This window comes from Anolis sagrei, chromosome 3 (assembly GCF_037176765.1).
Source record: "Anolis sagrei isolate rAnoSag1 chromosome 3, rAnoSag1.mat, whole genome shotgun sequence".
NCBI classification, from domain to species: Eukaryota; Metazoa; Chordata; class Lepidosauria; order Squamata; family Dactyloidae; genus Anolis; species Anolis sagrei.
Window position 1 is genome coordinate 223,000,475 of NC_090023.1, and position 17,961 is coordinate 223,018,435.

Below are 17,961 nucleotides of genomic sequence, written 5' to 3' on the forward strand. Positions count from 1 at the left end.
GCACAATCAATATTAATTTTGTTTGTAGGGCGCGGTGACATCCTGTGAAATAGGACAGTATATAAACGCTTTCATGAATAGATAAATCAACTCAGTACAATGTATAAAGGAATCCCAGAAACAGACACGGCTTTGTTGTTGTTTTATTTGATGTAAAACCACATCAGTTAGAACTGACATATAAACATGGGCTACATTACAAATTCACGCAATTCCATGCAGGAAACTACAACAAAATCCATGGGAAAGGAGGAAGAGCAGTCCATGCTCAAGAAAATATACAGTACATGTGACAGTGACAGAACAGGATTACTCTGGCTGCCTGGATTCGCACAATACACTAGGAAGAAAGTGTGCATTCATTACAGCCTAAATGGAGGGATGCTTATTTTGCCTGCCTAGATGTCTGGTTCTCTCTCTGACTGTATTGAGAGACCTTTAGGTCTTACTGAGTGAGATGCAAGTGAAGTGCAGTTTAGCTTGCTTCTGCAACAAGCATTGTCCATACTGGCACTGCCATTTGGAGTTTGGTTTGTGTTTTGGTGCAACCATATGCTAAATGTTTATTGTGGGACTGTTGGTTTGTTGCTCCAAAGGATTTCTGCGTATGCACTGAACTGGGGTAGAAAGAACCTCATCCATGAGAGAGTGAAAATATCAGGAGCGAGGATTGATGTGCATTTGAGGGAACAGGCTGTAGCTCGGTGACGGCGCACATGCTTTGCATGCATAAAGTCCCTGGCATCTCCAGGTAGGGCTGCAAAAGACTCTTGCTGGAAATCCTGGATTGCCAGCCAGCATAGATAATATCGCCACATGGACCAAAGTTCTCACTGGAAATAAAGCAGCTACCTATGTTTCTAGTCCATCTGGTTTCAACATCGAGAATATGATTCCTGGATATAAGCATTGCAGATGATGGATGCTCAGCACTGGGAGAGACTCTTGGGGACTGAGCACTCCTGCGCATTGACACTACTAGCCCTCCCTGTAACACTGGAGGAGCTGCCTGGTTACTTTATACACTGAACTGGTTCACACATACATGCATATCATTTAGTTTCTCATCACCATATAACCCAACACACAATGTCTCCACTGGAAAATATTGAGACGGAGCTGACATTGGATGGTGCAGAAGTTCTCTCTGTGCTGATTGATCTGCAGTGGCCCATGCTTCATTCAAACATGCACTGAATCTATAATCAAAGAAGGATGAATGTGGATGTGTGAGCTGCCCATCCCCCCAGCACAAGCATATGCAAAAGAAAAATAATCTGCATTTAATTGAGCAGCAATTCACGGGATGCCAAGAAGTTGTCATGCAGAAGCAGGGTGTTAACAGTTAAGTGATGTTGCTCAGCAGCTGTATGGGGTGCACGGCTGGAGTTTTACGAGATAAGGGAGGATTGACTCTATTGACAAGAGGCTAAGTCTACATTACATGACAGAGATTTAGTGTGGCAAATCATTTTCTTAAGATATTTTATTTTAGGCAACTATCTGACAATTGAAATGCCCCAGCAGGAGTGAAACAATATCCTAGCATGAACTTCAAAGCAACAAGGAACAGGAAGAGTTGAGATATAAAAGAGAAAAGCAAAAGAATGAGCAATAGGAAGAGAAATGAAATGAGAGATGGACAAAAGCAGACATGCTATAGTCAGTTATTTTGTTTGAACGCCAGTTCCCAGAATCCCCACCTCCACCAAGACAGTGTTTCCAAGCTTTGGCTATAAGATCTTTCCCGTTCTCTGGATCTGACTGCTTGAACATCAAACAAAAAGTGGGTGCTAGAAACAGTACCATACAAAAGCTGATTGGCATAACCTGGGGATCACAACCAGATACAGTGAAAACATCTGCCCTTGTGCTTTGCTACTCTACTGCTATGCATGCCCAGTGTGGAACACATCTCGTCACGTTAAAACAGTGGATCTGGCTCTTAATGAGACATGCCACATTATCACAGCATGTCTTCGCCCTACACCACTGGAGAACTTACACTGTTTAGTTGGTATCACACCACCTGACATCCACCAATAATGAAAGGACCAAGGCAGTGACATCTCCAGCCCATCCCATGTTAGGATATGAGCCAGCATGCCAATGCCTTAAATCAAGAAATAGCTTTCTAAGATCTACAGAGATACTTGCAGGAACACCTCAGCAAGCAAGAGTCTAAAAGTGGCAGGCTAAAACCTGGAACCTCAATCCATGGTTGATATTGAATGAGAGACTCCCTCCTGGGCACACAGAAAACTGGGCATCTTGGAAGGTGCTGAACAGACTGCACTCTGGCCAACCTTAAGAAATGGTTGAGTCCAAGTGGAGTCCATGACATGCGAGTGTGGAGAAGAGCAAACCACAGACTACCTATTACAATGCAGTCTGAGCCTTGCCATATGCACAATGGAGGACCTTCTTATAGCAACACCAGAGGCAACTCCAAGTGGCTAGTTACTGGTTAAAGGGCATTGAGTATAATGCCAAGTTTTTTTTAACTTTGTGTTTTTAAAATGCATTACAACTGTACTCTCGGTTCACTTCTGAAACAATAAATAAATATTTCTCTGGAATTACCATGTTGATACTGAAATATTTTGTGGTATGTGAAAAATTCTATCTGCATCCTTTCAAATCCATTTGTCCCAATTTTTCCCTACCATAAGCAGGTCTGTGCTTATTCACACTGGTAGAGAGAATATTGCTGACTTTCTCTAAAGCATGGGGTCCACAAACAGCTACATGGAATAAAACATGTTGGGATTGTCACTGAAAACAACAACAACTGCATTTCCCCTTTCTGAATAGCCTTAAGAGCTCCACATGAATCAGGCACCAGCTGTATGCGGAAGGCATTTGTAACTTTCACAAATAAATGCTGCTTTGTCTGGCTGTCAGCCTGTAGATTCTGCCTGGGCTACGGCTCAAGCTGGGCAAATGAGTCATCACCTGGAATAAAATTCCCACAGCTGGAATTCAGATCGGTTTTCTCACTTGACAAAGCAAAAGACAAGGTAGACTTGTGTGCCTTCTCCTTGAACCCACTCAGCCCTGCAGGGAGCCTCCTGTGCCTTTCATAACAGAACATGTACGATAGGCAGAAATCCTATAGGTACAGATTCTTACAATATATAGGTCTGATAATGCAAAATACTTCAGTTATTCAGAGCCCATCCGTACTGTAGAATTAATGCAGCTTGACACAACTTGAACTGCTATGGCTCAGTGCTATAGAATCCTGGGATGCATAGTTGGTGAAGCACTGGCACTCTTTGGCAGAGGCTGAAAACCTTGTTAAACTACAAGTCCCAAAGTTCATAGAATTAAGCTATGGCAGTTAAAGTGGTGACAAACGGCATTAATTCTATGACATAGATACAGGCTCAGTTTTTTAAAACTTTTCATGGGTTTCATGGGTTTTAAAGGCATGGTGACCTCCCTTGAGAGAAAGAGATGATTTTAATAATAGGCATAGAAACAAGGATTCCTGGTTTTAACAGAGGCCATCAAGTAGCAGAATGGAAAAAAATGGAAAAAATAAAATGGAATATAATGCAGAACCAAGTCCCATATCAGCACAAACTCATGAGCGGATTGCTCTTCCTCTTAGTGTGGCCAGAGAAAGAAAAGAGAAGGATAGTATTAATTTATGAATATAGGACAGTAGTTATCAACCTTCCTAATGCCATGACCCCTTAATACAGTTCCTCATGTTGTGATGAACCCCAACCATAACATTATTTTTATTGCTACTTCATAACTGTTATGACTCATAATGTAAATATATGATATGCAGGATGTATTTTCATTCACTGGACCAAATTTGGCACAAATACCCAATATGCCCAAATTTAAATACTGGTGGGATTTGGGGGGGGGGGGTTGATTTTGTCACTTGGGAGTTGTACTTGCTGGGATTTATAGTTAACCTACAATCAAAGAGTATTCTGAACTCCACCAACCATGGAAATGAACCAAACTTGGCACACAGAACTCCTATGACCAACAGAAAATACTGGAAGGGTTTGGTGGGTATGACCTTGAGTTTTGGAGTTGTAGTTCAATGAGAGATCTGAGCCAAATTGGCACGAATAATCAATATGCCCAAATTTGAACACTGGTGGAGTTTGGGGAAAATAGACCTTGACATTTGGGAGTTGTAGTTGCTGGGATTTATAGCTCTCCTATAATCAAAGAGCATTCTGAACCCCACCAACGATATAATTGGGCCAAACTTCACACACAGAACCCCCTTGCCTTGAAGGTACTCGGAGTGAGCCTCTCTCCAGCCTTACATGCTCTCCCTTGCCCGCACACACGCACCATGCTGCCATGCACTAAACATGCCTACCCTCCCTGCTTGGAGTCTCAGAAACAGCCCTTGTCTTGGCTGAGAGGAGGAGGGCTTTTGGTGGGAGGATTCACCATCTTTTTCCAAAAAGGAAGAGAAGGACAGGCGGAGAGATCTTCAGCCTTCTCTGCCAAAGGGATTCCTAAGAGCATCAGAAATATATGTTTTCTTATGGTCTTTGGTGACACCTCTGAAATCCCCTCGCAACCCACCCCAGGGGTCCTGACCCTCAGGTTGAGAAACACTGATACAGGATATATATCTGATATCGGCATGAGAAGGGGAGATCAAATATACTATCTGACGGCCAGATTCAGGTAAGTTTGTCAGCCAGAATTATAGTTGAAGAATGACCATATACTTTAATCTCCCACATTGAGAAGAGATTAAGGCACGTGTGGCTTTCTTTTCCTGTCTGTTTCCTCTCCACTATAAGCATTACTGTTTTCACCTCCTTTACAACTAGAAATAGGTTGATCTGTCAGGTTAGCATTCACTTATATTGAATAAAAGCAACCCCTAATTTTTTTGTCAAATTCATAGAGAAATGTAGGGTTTTAAAATAGCACTTACCCAAACAAAACTGAATAAAATTCTGAGCTATTCTCTCTGGCTAAGTTATACAGCTAATCCCAATATAGAAATACAATTGTTATGGATGAACAGCTTATTTATAGGTAGGGGAAGAAAGTGAGGTGACAATCACAATTTAGCAGCACCACAAATATGGTTGAATAGACCAGTTCTCTTTAGCTTTCACCTGTGATTGGATATTTTAAAATCTCAAGTTTTTGCTATCAAATTTATCAGTAGCTTTGTGGCTTGTAGACAGATGTTTCAAAAGTCATACAACAAGCCCCTTCACACTATCCAATTCTAGTGCTATAATTTCCATGGCTACATCCTATGGAATCCTGGGATTAGTAGTTTGGTCAGAGGCACTACTCTCTGGTTGAGAATTCCAATGTCCTTCTCAAGATTGCAAATAAGAAGCCTCCGGTGTCACAATGGGTTAAACCCTTGTGCCAGCAGGACCTCTGACCAAAAGATCGGCAGTTCAAATCTGGGGAGTGGGGTGAGCTCCTGTCTGTCAGCTCCAGCTTTTCATGTGGGGACATGAGAGAAGCCTCCTACAGGATGGTAAAATATCTGGGCATCCTTGCAGATGGCCAGTTCTCTCACACCAGAAGTGACTTGCAGTTTCTCAAGTTGCGCCTCACACGAAAATGAAAGATTGTTAATTCCGGGATCACATACAATGGAATAATGGCAGTTAAAGTGGAATAGTAGTGCTTTAATTCAGTAATGTGAAAAGACCTTAGGAAATGGGGCAGAATATTTCCTATTCATTGAGAGCCTTAAAGTTTCACTGGCTTTTAGAGCTATTAAATCTAGCTAAGCTGCCTAAAGCAAAGAAACCCAACTTTCCATATTAAGACTGAAATTTACTGCATGCTTTGCGTAGACATTAGTAGAAATTGCCTTCTTTTATTGGAGTGTCTGGGGAATTTGAATACTGAGAATCTGAAGGCAAAACAATTCTGTTTGGGATTGAAGAACAACAATTTATTTTTTAAAAATCCTAAAGAAGAAAATGATCATGAATGAATTTATTCGTGTTCATTTCTGATTTTGCTAAACCCATGATGATTTCAGTAACTGGAAGCTGGGCTGGTTGTGCTCAGGTTAAGTATGGTATTATTGTGTCCCCCAAACACAAGAAACGCAGTCCATTGTGGAGGGCGGTCCTGGCAATTGGGGGATATTTGGTGCACACCAAACTGTTTTGTCTACCAAGTTGATCATAAAAATGGATGCTACTCTAGACCATCCCAACTGCTTACCAAAATCCGATTACTACCCCCATTTACATCTATTATATGATTTTACTATTCCACATTGTGTCTTCTTTGAACATATGCTTGTATCTCACTACTGCATAATGAAACAGGAGTAGAGAAGAACGTGGATAGAGCTTTTATTTGGCCATGCCATACTTGGTAGCAGATGGAAGCAAAGATGGTTTAACTGTTAATAAACTATACAAATGGAACTTTAAATTTAAATGGTAAGAGTTTGCATATGGGACAATCATTTTTAAAGTCCCTGTGAAACTGTATATGCTGTGTATCCATTTATCTTTTTCAGTCAGAGATCTTTCACACAATAGAATTGTAGCACTGCAATTTCATTTTAACTGTTCTGGAAACATTTTATACAATCTTGGGACTGGAAGTTTAGGAAGGGATATTTTGAATTCTTAGCAGGAGAGCCAGCTAAAAATAGACCCGTGTATGATTCCACAGCAAGCTGGTTTCAAGAAAGGCAAAAGCTGCACATCACAGGTGTTGTCCCTGACTCAGCACATAGAAGATGGTTTTGAAAGGCAGCAGATTACAGGAACTATCTTCATAGACCTGTCAGCAGCTTATGATACTGTAAATCATTGCCTTCTCCTGATAAAAATTGATAATATCACAAAGGACTACCACCTCACCCGCTTCAGAGCAAATCTGTTACAAAACAGGAGCTTTTTTGTTGAGTTCCAGGGCCAGAGAAGCAGATGGCGAAAACAGAAGAATGGTCTGCCTCAGGGGAATGTGCTTGCTCCATCAATGTTTAACATTTACACAAATGACCAGCCAATGCCAAAAGGGACAGAGAGTTTTATCTATGCTGACGATCATACCATCACTGCCCAAGCAGGGAGCTTTGAAATGGTTGAACAGAGGCTCTCTGAAGCGTTAGGTGCTCTTATTGCCTATTACAGGGGAAACTAGCTGATTCCTAATCCATCTAAAATGCAGACATGTGCCTTTCACCTTAAGAACAGACAAGCATCTTGAGCTCGGAGGATTACCTGGGAAGGAATCCCACTAGTGCATTGCAGCACTCCAAAATACCTGGGAGTTACCCTGACCATGCTCTGACTTACAAGAAGCCTGGCTGTTAGGAACTGTGGGAGTTGAAGTTCAAAACACCTGAAAGGCCAAAGTTCCCCCATGCCTATTTTTGACAATGGGGCCAAGAAGTTTCAGCCAACTTAGCCAATGATAAGAGTTTATGAGAGTTATAAAACACCTGGAGAGCCAATGTTTAGCTTTCTGGGGGTCACTGACTGATTTGCCTTCACACCAGGTCTTGGCCCAAGTTCACACACATTCTTGCCCCGAATGAAGAGTGCCCTTTTCTTTCTTGATCATCAAGCATCTCTGTGATCCTTTATGACACTTCAAAATTGTAGCAAAGCCTCAATCAGCTGACAGTCTAAAATTATTTGACCAGAATTAAGTGTGGCACTATCTCTGCCAATCAGTTGTTTAAGGACAAGCAATGGATAAGTATGATTAACATACATACACACAAATAATCCAAAACTTGAAAGCTAGAATGAGGCAGTTCTGCAACTTTTTTCATTATCAATAATAGATGTTTTACACTGACTATCATAATTTTCAGTAGGACCTTCAGTAAGAGTCCCATTTTACCAACCTGTTGTCCCTACAAAATAGGAAATTTCTTCTTATGGTGTAAGTTACACCCACTGAAATTCACTTTTCAGTTTGTATTACTATTAATGGAAGAGGAGCCCAGTTCCTTTTCAGTTCTGACCATCCCAGGTCTGAAGGAAGATTCTGTTTTCCTTTCTTATCTAATCTTCACCAACCTTTGGCACGAAGTGATTTTAAAATACGATTTCAGCTCAGCTGTTCTCCTTTATTAGAACCTGCTCGAATTTCATTTCTAATCCTCTCAGCGCCTCCAGTTGCCCTGGCTCATTCTTAGGTGTTTCCTTTTTTGACCTTTTATTTGCAAACTTCTATTAGTTCGACTCCATCAACAGGATGATTAAAATTTTTGGATGGAAATATATTTTAATGGAATGTTTACTACTCTTTTAAAAATAATAGCGTGTACTTTACGGTTTTCCAGAATTCTTTTTATATTCAGATGCCCGTAATCACTGTAACAAGGTGGGTGATGATGTATGAATGAGCTCTTAAATTTACAAAATGTGTTCTATTTCCTTTCATATTCCAACATGATCTTGGATCTGCAGGGAAGGGTCTCCCAGCCCACTATAGCAGAATTCTGCCACTTGCCTCTTATATAAAATGACAAGTTCCCGTTGTAAGCATATCATATAAATTGTAAAGGGAATGAATCCTAATCCGTTGGCTGTATGTCATTTCCTCCAGTGTTGCATAGATGAAACGTTAGTCACACAAAGCCAAGAAACATCAAGATGGTCAGAGTTATTCATGAAGACAAATATTAAAAAAATAGAAGAGGCTGTGGCAGTTTGCTGTTGCCTGAGTTGACTGGGAAGAGCAAGATTCTGACCCTCCTCTCACCTATTGAGTTAACTGAATGCAAATGTTGCACTTTGAGCTCAGTGAAGTACACTGGAATCAAAGGAGGAAAGCAGAAGTAAAAGAGAGAAACTGGTGTGGGAAAACTGAATATTAACCAGGTCTGTTTCTGCCAAACTGGAGCAATTAGAGAGTAGCTACATTGCCATTTGTAAATAAAATGAAAACCACCAGGATATATTCTAAGAGTTTTAAATCTCAGTACCTATTGTCCATTTTTTGCTTTCAAATTATATTGGTTAAATGGCTAAGATTTGATTGAAACTGTGTCACAATTTCCAAAGGGGATCAATGATCCTGCTGTGTTGTCCCTCACCTGCCTGGCAACTCAAAGTCTGGGATTTCTGAAGAAATTACTCTTCTTTGCTCTTTACTCTATGTCAGTGGTTCTCAGCCTATGGGTCCCCAGATGTTTTGGCCTCCAACTCCCAGAAATCCTAACAGCTGGTAAAAACACATGGGATAACCACTGGTTGATAACCACTGCTCTACATGCATTCATGAAACCAGGACCAAAAAATGGAAATCAATAAAGTCTGCCCTCCACAACCACAGATTCTGTACACATAGATTCAACCCCCAATGGCTTGAATGTGGGGGGGGGGGGGTGTAAAAAAAAACCCACAACAAAACAACCCTCCAAAAACAACCTTGATTTTGCCATTTTTTTAAATGGGACACAGTACTACTACAGCATTGGATAGAATGGAACTTCAGCATCCACAGATTTGGGAATCCACAAGGAGACCTGGAACCAAACCTCAGTGGCTACCAAGGTCCCACTGTATATTTGAAAATGACATATTTGAGAAAAAGAATATAATCTGTATCTGAATTATGAATCTTTTGTTCATTTGAGTTACGGATCATAAGTGGAAATGAGCAAAAGGCAGATGAGTGATGGAAGATCTCTAGAAGCAAAGATGATCAATTAGGTAAGTATGATAGGAAGGAAGCTTTGGAAAAACAGAGCAGGAAAAACAGAGGGCAGCAAATGAAGCTGGGAGCCAATGGGTTATCTTTTGGTTCATGCAGTAAAAAGAAGCATGCGGCAACACATTTTGCTGAGTAATTGAAGGTGGCCCTTGAGATGTTTCTGGGCTGCAACTTTCATGAGCATTAGCCAGAAGAACCAATTATGAGAGAACATAAGAGTTGCATTTCACCATCTGGACACAGAGGCATTCACCATTTCTGGTATAGCCACAGTTTCCCTATGGATACTGCTGTTGGAGATCCCCACAGAACTAAAACAGAGACTAGGAGTCAGATATTCCTGAAGCCAACAGCTCCTTATCTGGATAAATTCCCAAATATTCAAATGCATGATCTCAACTGCACCACCATCACAGTTTGTTCTATCTTGTGTCTTTTGCAGAACTTTCTACATTCTGTTCCATAAATACCAACCTTCAAATGGGTCCCAGGTGAAGCACTTCAGCACTGCAGAGTTTTGAATACAATACAGGATAGCTATGAAAGATGCAATCTATGTTGTCATGGATGCCAAGGTCTTTACCAGATTTCCTGGCTTATTCAGAGTGTTAGATGATGTTCTCTCTAGACGAAGTCAAATGACATCATTTAGAAAGAACTGCATTCACTGAGACATCCTCCCCCTCCTCTTATTTAAGCAGCTAAATAAGGAGGCTTCGTAGATAGATTTGTGCCATCAACTCGTCTCGGCTTTTAAAGAATATGCCAGAGACATTTTTTTCATGGATACAGAGAAAAGAGCCTTCTAAACAGTTATATTGTCACCCAGGAAAAAGAGTCAGTTATTATTTCATTATTCTTCTGTGGACAAAGGCGACCAGGAAACACTTGTTGACCCTGAGCAGCAAAGGGGGAAGAGCCACCAAAGCCTCACCAAAAGCAGCTAATATGGAGAACATCCTCTTCTGGCTCATATTCTGTTCCTTTGATGTCATCAATATCCTCATTTGTAGGTCTTTTTTCCAACTGTTGCCATGATCTGAACAACAGTCCTATTCCCACTGTTTACTGATTCTACCTCCTTTTGTCTACTGAACCAAAATTGGTGATCACAGCAAGATCTAAACCCAAAATGATTTGGGATCGCAGTGGTTGCCATATTACATTTTTGGCAAGTTCAAAATATGACCAATAGTCTATGAAGTTAAATAAGTGCTAGAGAATGAAAAAATAGCAGGTAAACCAGGCATTTATTTCCTAACTAAAAGAAATCATTGTAATCTACTGTATTTGTGAGCTATATGCAGTGTAATCCTATTTAAGTATCCCCCCCCCCCATTACTTCCCAAATGAGTCCTATTGAGATCAAAGCTACTTATTTCCAGGTCGGAATGTACAGGACTAAAGCCTTGAACTGCAGTTTTAGAGTTTCTCTCTCCAATAAACCAATGTATTGGCGATGCAATTCACATATTTCCAATCTTCTAAACAATTACGCAATGTAATGGCCACCAGATGTACAACAAAAAGAATGAATGGATAATTTAAAACAAAGATGCATAACCAAAACAAAGATGTTCTGGTGATATACATTACCGGAGGCATATACTGCTGAAACATCTCATGCCTTTGGTAGTTTGTTTTAATTTACCTATTCAAAGTTTTGTTGGTCATTTGCTGATCATGAAATGGTGCAATTATTCTTTCCGCCACTTTAGTTTGACCTCTGAATTTGCTTAAATTTCATCATGAGGATAAACTGGCTTCTTAATAGCATTCAAATGCCTACCATAGAATTTGTATTTGGTTTTGATTAAACCTTAGCTGCATACTCAGGGAACTGTAACACATCCAACATTTGACATTATATGCCAGTGGATACAACCAGTCCCATCATGAGAGACAGAGAGATTGGAGAAGGAACTCCCTCTTAATTGAAGCTGCCAAGGGGAAAAATGTTTCAGACATATTGAATGTGTTCAAACTAAAAAAAAAAAAAAAAAAAAAAAAAGGAGAAAAATCCCTACCCAAGTGGAAAAAGAGTACAAAAATATCACCAGGCCTATACTATGTTGCCACTTCTCTGGCTATCTGCAATTATATTTTCCCAATGTGCCCAAAACTGGCACTGTATTTATGCCCACTATCATAGCTTATTTCTTTCCCAGAAACTCACCAATACTACACCAAAAACCTATATATTTTAAAGTATCCCTAGATTTGTTGAGGTTGCCACCATGCCAAACTGCAGTTGGTTAAAAGACCCTGAGTTTGCTTTCTATTTTAAGAAAAGCAAAAGAACAAACAAACAAAAAACAAACAAAAAACACCCCCCCCCCAAAAAAAAACAAAAAATACTTTCAGCCTTTTTATTGTGGACTTGTTTTTGTCTTGGCAATAAGGGCTTTCTGCATTCTTTTTAAAATGGAATGCCTAACTGACTTCTGCTTTTCAGTTTTGTTTTAAATTGCAACCAAAATTAGCAAAGGATATTGTTCTTGTAAGAACTGAGCTGTGTAAGAAGGAGGTCCTGCATGTGACGGATAATTTCTTCCCCTTTTCTGCCCCCACCCCCCACTCTATGTTTTCTAAGCTAAGAAAAATAAATAACATTCTAATAACGTGTCGAGTTTGGCAACTATGAAAGCAGTCCAGTGAGATGCCAAATGTCTTCTGACATACTTTTGAAAAGAAGGAATAATAATAAATAAATAAGCAAAGCTCGCCTTCTCGCCAAGTTTGATGTTTTGACAGGAACTTCCGGGGTTCTAAAGAGTCTGAATAAAATGGAAAAGCTCCCCCATCCCACCTGCAAGGCTACGTCAGACATGCCGTTTCCATGTCTGTCTGTTTGCTTTCTGGACCGGGCTGGGTGTAAATCATGGTTGCCCAAAACAGTTTTCCCCAGAAGAGTCCTGGCTTTAACCACAGGCCATGCAGAGCAATTGGGAGAGTTTTCTCTCCTTGGATGGGGTGGCACTGTGGAAGGAGAAAAATCCTCACAAACCATCAGTGTTAGTGTTATCCCTGCCAGTGATATTTAGAGAATGTGGCTATGTGTGCATGTATATACAAACCCACACCGCTATTTCAGTTCAGCTGCCGAAGGCCAACCCTGTTATTTTCCACTAAGAGTTCACAACGCTGCCCCCACCAGACTGATGTTTCCAAAGCAGCTTCAGAAGCCAGGAAATCTGAAGGGATGAAGGTTTTCTTTTCCATAAGGTTTCCTTGCAGGGCTGCTGCTGGAATAGAGGAACTGCTGCATCTGAAGATTGTTCTTTGCAGGTCGCAGATTAGTCTCGAGTTCGGTTTCTCCTCCTCAAGAAGAAGAAGCTGCTTTTTTGGGGAGGTCCCAACAACACTGGCACTTGGCTTTTGTGGGTGATTTTAATCTGGAAACAAAAGAATGGAAACAAGTAGTCATGGAAACTTAGGATTGCTGACCACACTTATTCATCAGGCATAGGATAAGTGTGGCCCGATGTCACACACAGCCCTTGGGACCTCACTTTACTACAATTACAGACCCACAGGAAACCCTAAAAATACTCAGACACACCCCCTTGCTTTTTCATTCTTTTGGCCAAAAAAATGACCCCCAAACCAGCACAAAGATATGATGGTTTAGGCCAGTGGTTCTCAACCTGTGGGTCCCCAGATCTTTTGGCCTTCAATTCCCAGAAATCCTAACAGCTGGTAAACTGGCTGAGATTTCTGGGTTGTAGGCCAAAACACCTGGGAACCCACAGGTTGAGAACCACTGGTTTAGGCCTTTTGCTCCACATTGCCTGCCCCTGTATCAGCTTATTAGATCCGGTATGGCGGAGATGGTTTTAACAATTGATTTTAAAGTGGATATAACTGATTTTAATGTTTGTGTATATTTATAGTTTGTTTTATGTTCTGGCATTGAATGTTTGCCATATATATGTTGTGCTCCACCCTGAGTCCCCTTTGGGGTGAGTAGGGCAGAATATAAATGCTTTAAATAAATAATAAATAATTATAAATGCAGAACTGGATGTGCCATGACATCCTAACCATTTGTGGATAAGCACTATGGGGGCCACAGAAATGGGGAATGGATACTTTCCCTCTTGCTACTGTCCATCCCTTTTTTAGTCCAAGCCCCTGCGCATGGCAGTCTCCGTAATGCAGGAGGCAGTTACAGCATCCCAGATAGAGGGGCTATTTTAATTAAGTTTGCTCCAATTGTTTCTGAAGGAATCAATTTCCAGCTTGGTAACTTCCCACCATGTATGAAGAAAAACATGACATTTTAGACCAGACATGTGTGGGGAAAGGCGTTTTTGTTATTTTGGTGTTGTACTTTGATGGGTGTGTATATACTCTGTCTTCCTTCCACTAGTGAGAGAGGAAATTTCCTTTTCCAGTCTCTGATGCAGAGAAGAAAAACCCCAACAGTCATTCCAACCTCTCCGACCTCTTGCTTCAGGGAAAGAAAGGAAGAACAGGTCTGTGTAGTTTTCTGTGGAGGCTGCTTCACAGTAAAACCCTGTAGGCCTGAGAAGCCGCAGAGATAGTCCAGTCTTTAAGCCCTATGGGTGGTTGTGGAGGCAGTAGATGATCAGAACAACACCCCCACTCCTTCCCAGGAAGTCCCATCTAGTATTTCTTGTCTAACTAGCACTGTCACTAGGTTAGGACCTCAAAATAACTGCGTGGGTGGTATCTGACATTGTTAAGAAATAGAAAGTCAATCCTTGTATGTTCTTAATCAGAACTCCAGGGGACTTTTTTAAGCCCTAAATTATCATCAAGGTTCAGTTACTGTTTGCATCCAACACTATTTTGTCAAAATATATTATTCATCAGCTCCTGTAGCTACTGACAGTACTTGATGCTCTGCTCCCTCATGGAAAATGTGCGTAATGATGTAATCCCATCCTCCTTTGATCTTTAGATGGTGGACACTGATGTAGATACATTTAAGATACAATAACTAACTGTCTCTAATAATTTCCCTGTTACCATTGTGTTGTACAGCAGTTGTAGATCTCTCTTGCTTTAAAATTTCTTTGATTTTTCATTAGGAATACAAATATGGTTGTCTTTGCCCTGAAACAGTTTGAAGATACGACATCAAAGAGATAGGAGTAACATCTCTCTTCTCCTTCCCCCTCCCTCCTTCTCTTAAAAATGTAAGGAGGTTGTTTACTAGAGTGCCTTAGCTGTTTTGCTTCCTGGATTCTATGTGAATAGATGCATTCACTGCTGTCAAAAAACACTGCCTTTCCCCTATGGAGGTCTGGGTCCAACAAGTAACTCTGTTTCTTAAGGTGGACCTCCCAGTACTAATAGGTGAACATCAGGAACATTTGATTTCCTCCAGAGGTTCAATTACTTACTGTGCAAGGCGGCTGCATCCAGGGCTCACCATCCACCTGCATGGGCAGAAGCTTGGATGTCCTGGTCCACACAAACAAAACACTGTATAAATGCTGTGCCAATGAAATAGGCAGGACAGAGTGCAACTGTGTGCTGACACCAACAGAATTCAGAGCAAAAGCAAAATATTCAAGGGAGTCTAGTCCTACACTGTTTGGTCCCATCTACACTTCCATATAATAATGTTTCAAACTGCATTATATGGTCAGTGCAGACTTATATAATGCAGTTAAACTGCAATATATGAGTCTACACTGACCATATAATTCAATTTCATTATGTGGCAGTATAGATGGGGCTTTAGTGAAAGGTGGATATGATTTTCTGGAATTTACAAGGGAAAAGCAAATTATCAGTAAGTCTAGTCAGTTTGCATGTATCAGACTCTTTCCAACATAATTTGCTGGATGTATATACAAACGAGTACATCTATAATTAGTAGTTATTAAACTTTTATATAGAATACTACCAATCTGGAACAAATTTTTAAAAATCTCATCTGAAACATAACGCTTAATTTCTGACCCATTCCGCCTTGAGTCGCCTTTGGGCTTGAGGAAGGCAGGATAGAAATATAATAAATAAATAAATAAATTTTGCTTAAATCTTAATTTTTGAGACTAGAACTCCATATCCCTACACACTGCACAAAAGTAACAATTTCAAGCTCTGTGCCATTTTCAAGTGCAACACTTCAATGGTGAGGGTGGAAATGTTACTAATAACTGTTATAACAAGAACTTGTCCTGAAAAAGAGGTTGAAGAACAATGAGAAATGAGCATTTTGATTGTCTTAGAATCATAGAATCAAAGAATTGGAAGAGACCTCATGGGCCATCCAGTCCAACCCCCTGCCAAGAAGCAGGATAACCATAGGAGTCAAGTGGCCTTCTGGGAGCTTTTGGACCACATCTGTTGGACAGGCAGTTTTTCTGCCTAACTTTTATGCTACACAAGCATAAAATACTTGCTCACAATCACTAAACCTGGGCATGATCTAATGGGATGAAAACACACACTATAGAATGGTCATGGACCTGACCCATCAACTACCATCCCAAGCAAGCCCTTTTCATTTCTGTATTTTTTTTCCTAACCTAGAATGTACATTTATGAACCGGTTTTGATCAAAATGGACTGGACTGTTGATGAATACCAGTAGAGTATTTCTCTTTGCTTATGCCAAACCCAAGGATCATGGTGGTGGTGGTGCACCCAACTCTTGACCAGAAGGGGCAACAGCTGCTGCGATTGATAGTTGTCATGAGAGAAATGAGAATATTGGGAATTGCACTACAGCAATACCTCAGAGGGCTCCAGCCTTCATATTCACATTTAGGACAACTTTTGTGCAAAACCAACTTTGTTTGAGGATGGGAAAATTCAGAGGTGGCCCTAGGTAATTTTCAACAGTAAGCAAACAGTATTTTGGTGCCCCCCCCCCCCCAAAACCAATCACTGATATATATATATTTTCTGTTCGTTGTGGTAGTTCTGTGTACCATATTTGGTTCAATTCCATCATTGGTGGAGTTCAGAATGCTCTTTGATTGTAGGTGAACTAGACATCCCAGTAACTACAACTCACATATGTCAAGGTCTATTTCCCCCCAAAAGCACCTCAAGAGCGCCCCTGGGCAAAATCAACTATACTGCAAATGCTTACTTTGCGTAATGGGTTGAGCTGCCCCTGGGAGAATTACTGTTTTGGTCCATTTTGCACAACACTTAATGTGATTTTTTTTATTACTGTTCCATTACCTGGGTGGAGGACAAAAGGGATACTAGTCAGAGAAGGATAGTCCATTTTACAGGGGGTGGGGTGGGTGTTAAGGAGGAAAACAATTGCCCCTGTTTTTGCTGGTTATTCCCCTCACCTTCTCGTGTCGTTATGAGGGTTGTTTCCACAACAGTCACACAGGTGGGGGGAATAACAGGAAAACAGGAGGAAATAGTTTTACTCCTTCATCCCCAATCCCCCTGTAAAATAGACTAGTCTTCTTTGTCTAGTGCCCCCTTTTGGCCTCTGCCCAAATAATGGAACAGTACCTTTTAAAAAAGAAATATAGATGTTACCACTCTAATGTTTGCTTCCTTCAGATTGTAAGTGAGATCACCAACCATGAATACATTTCCTAGTTTTTCTAATAGCTTCTTGGGTCTGTGCTGCTATACAAGACAAAACTCAGACAAAATATATTTCTATATTTTAACAGGATGTACGTAAGTAATCACAGTGAGAGTCTCTGTGGGGTAGTTGTATGAGTCCTGGATTATGATCCCAAAAGCCCAGAATTTGATTCCCTGCTCATTAATGGCAACCCACTGGGCAAGCCTGGGAAAGTTACATTTCCTCAGCTTCAGAATCAGCTTCAGACTCAGATCAAATCATACAGAAATAAGCATACCCAATAAGAAGAGAGAGACTCATATGACAAAAGGTACCTGATGGTGACAGAGGAACACTGAGCCAACCTTTTGCCAGCACTCTTCAACCCAGTATAGATTTGCCCCATCTCCATAGCTCCTTCGAGGCCCACGACTTCTAGGAGTTGATCACTGAGATCTAATGAGAGAAAAGCAAGTGTGGTAGAACAACAATGTCAAATAGACAAATTACTTTATGTAGGCATAACGTAGGTGGGAAAAATAATCAAAGCAGAGGCACATGATAGTGGACATAGTCTTTTGAAGGCAACATCTGGAGCAGCTATTTCTCAACCTTACCTATTTTATGAATATGAATATGACATCTCATATTTATTAACTGCCATTATCATTGAAAGCAATCCCAATCAGCTGGAAGGTAAAGGATTTCTGAAGAAAGCTGCCATTCAAAGAAGCAAGTATTGGTTTTAAGACATGCTCGAAAGGCAACCACAT

The 17,961-nt window shown here is 40.6% G+C and overlaps 1 protein-coding gene across 3 annotated transcripts in view; it reads right to left on the reverse strand.

The window, feature by feature from the left end:
* Positions 1 to 127: 127 nt before the first annotated feature.
* The window catches only part of DGKG (diacylglycerol kinase gamma), a 186,073-nt gene continuing 168,239 nt past the window's right edge, over positions 128 to 17,961 (reverse strand). For all 3 annotated transcript variants that reach the window (XM_067465916.1, XM_060768046.2, XM_067465915.1), the window contains 3 exons: positions 17,524 to 17,644; positions 15,039 to 15,099; positions 128 to 13,061 (listed from right to left, as the gene is read on the reverse strand). In XM_067465916.1, coding sequence (XP_067322017.1) covers positions 12,963 to 13,061; positions 15,039 to 15,099; positions 17,524 to 17,644 — 281 coding nt within the window. In that variant the 3' untranslated portion in view covers positions 128 to 12,962. The remainder of the gene's footprint in view (positions 13,062 to 15,038; positions 15,100 to 17,523; positions 17,645 to 17,961) is intronic.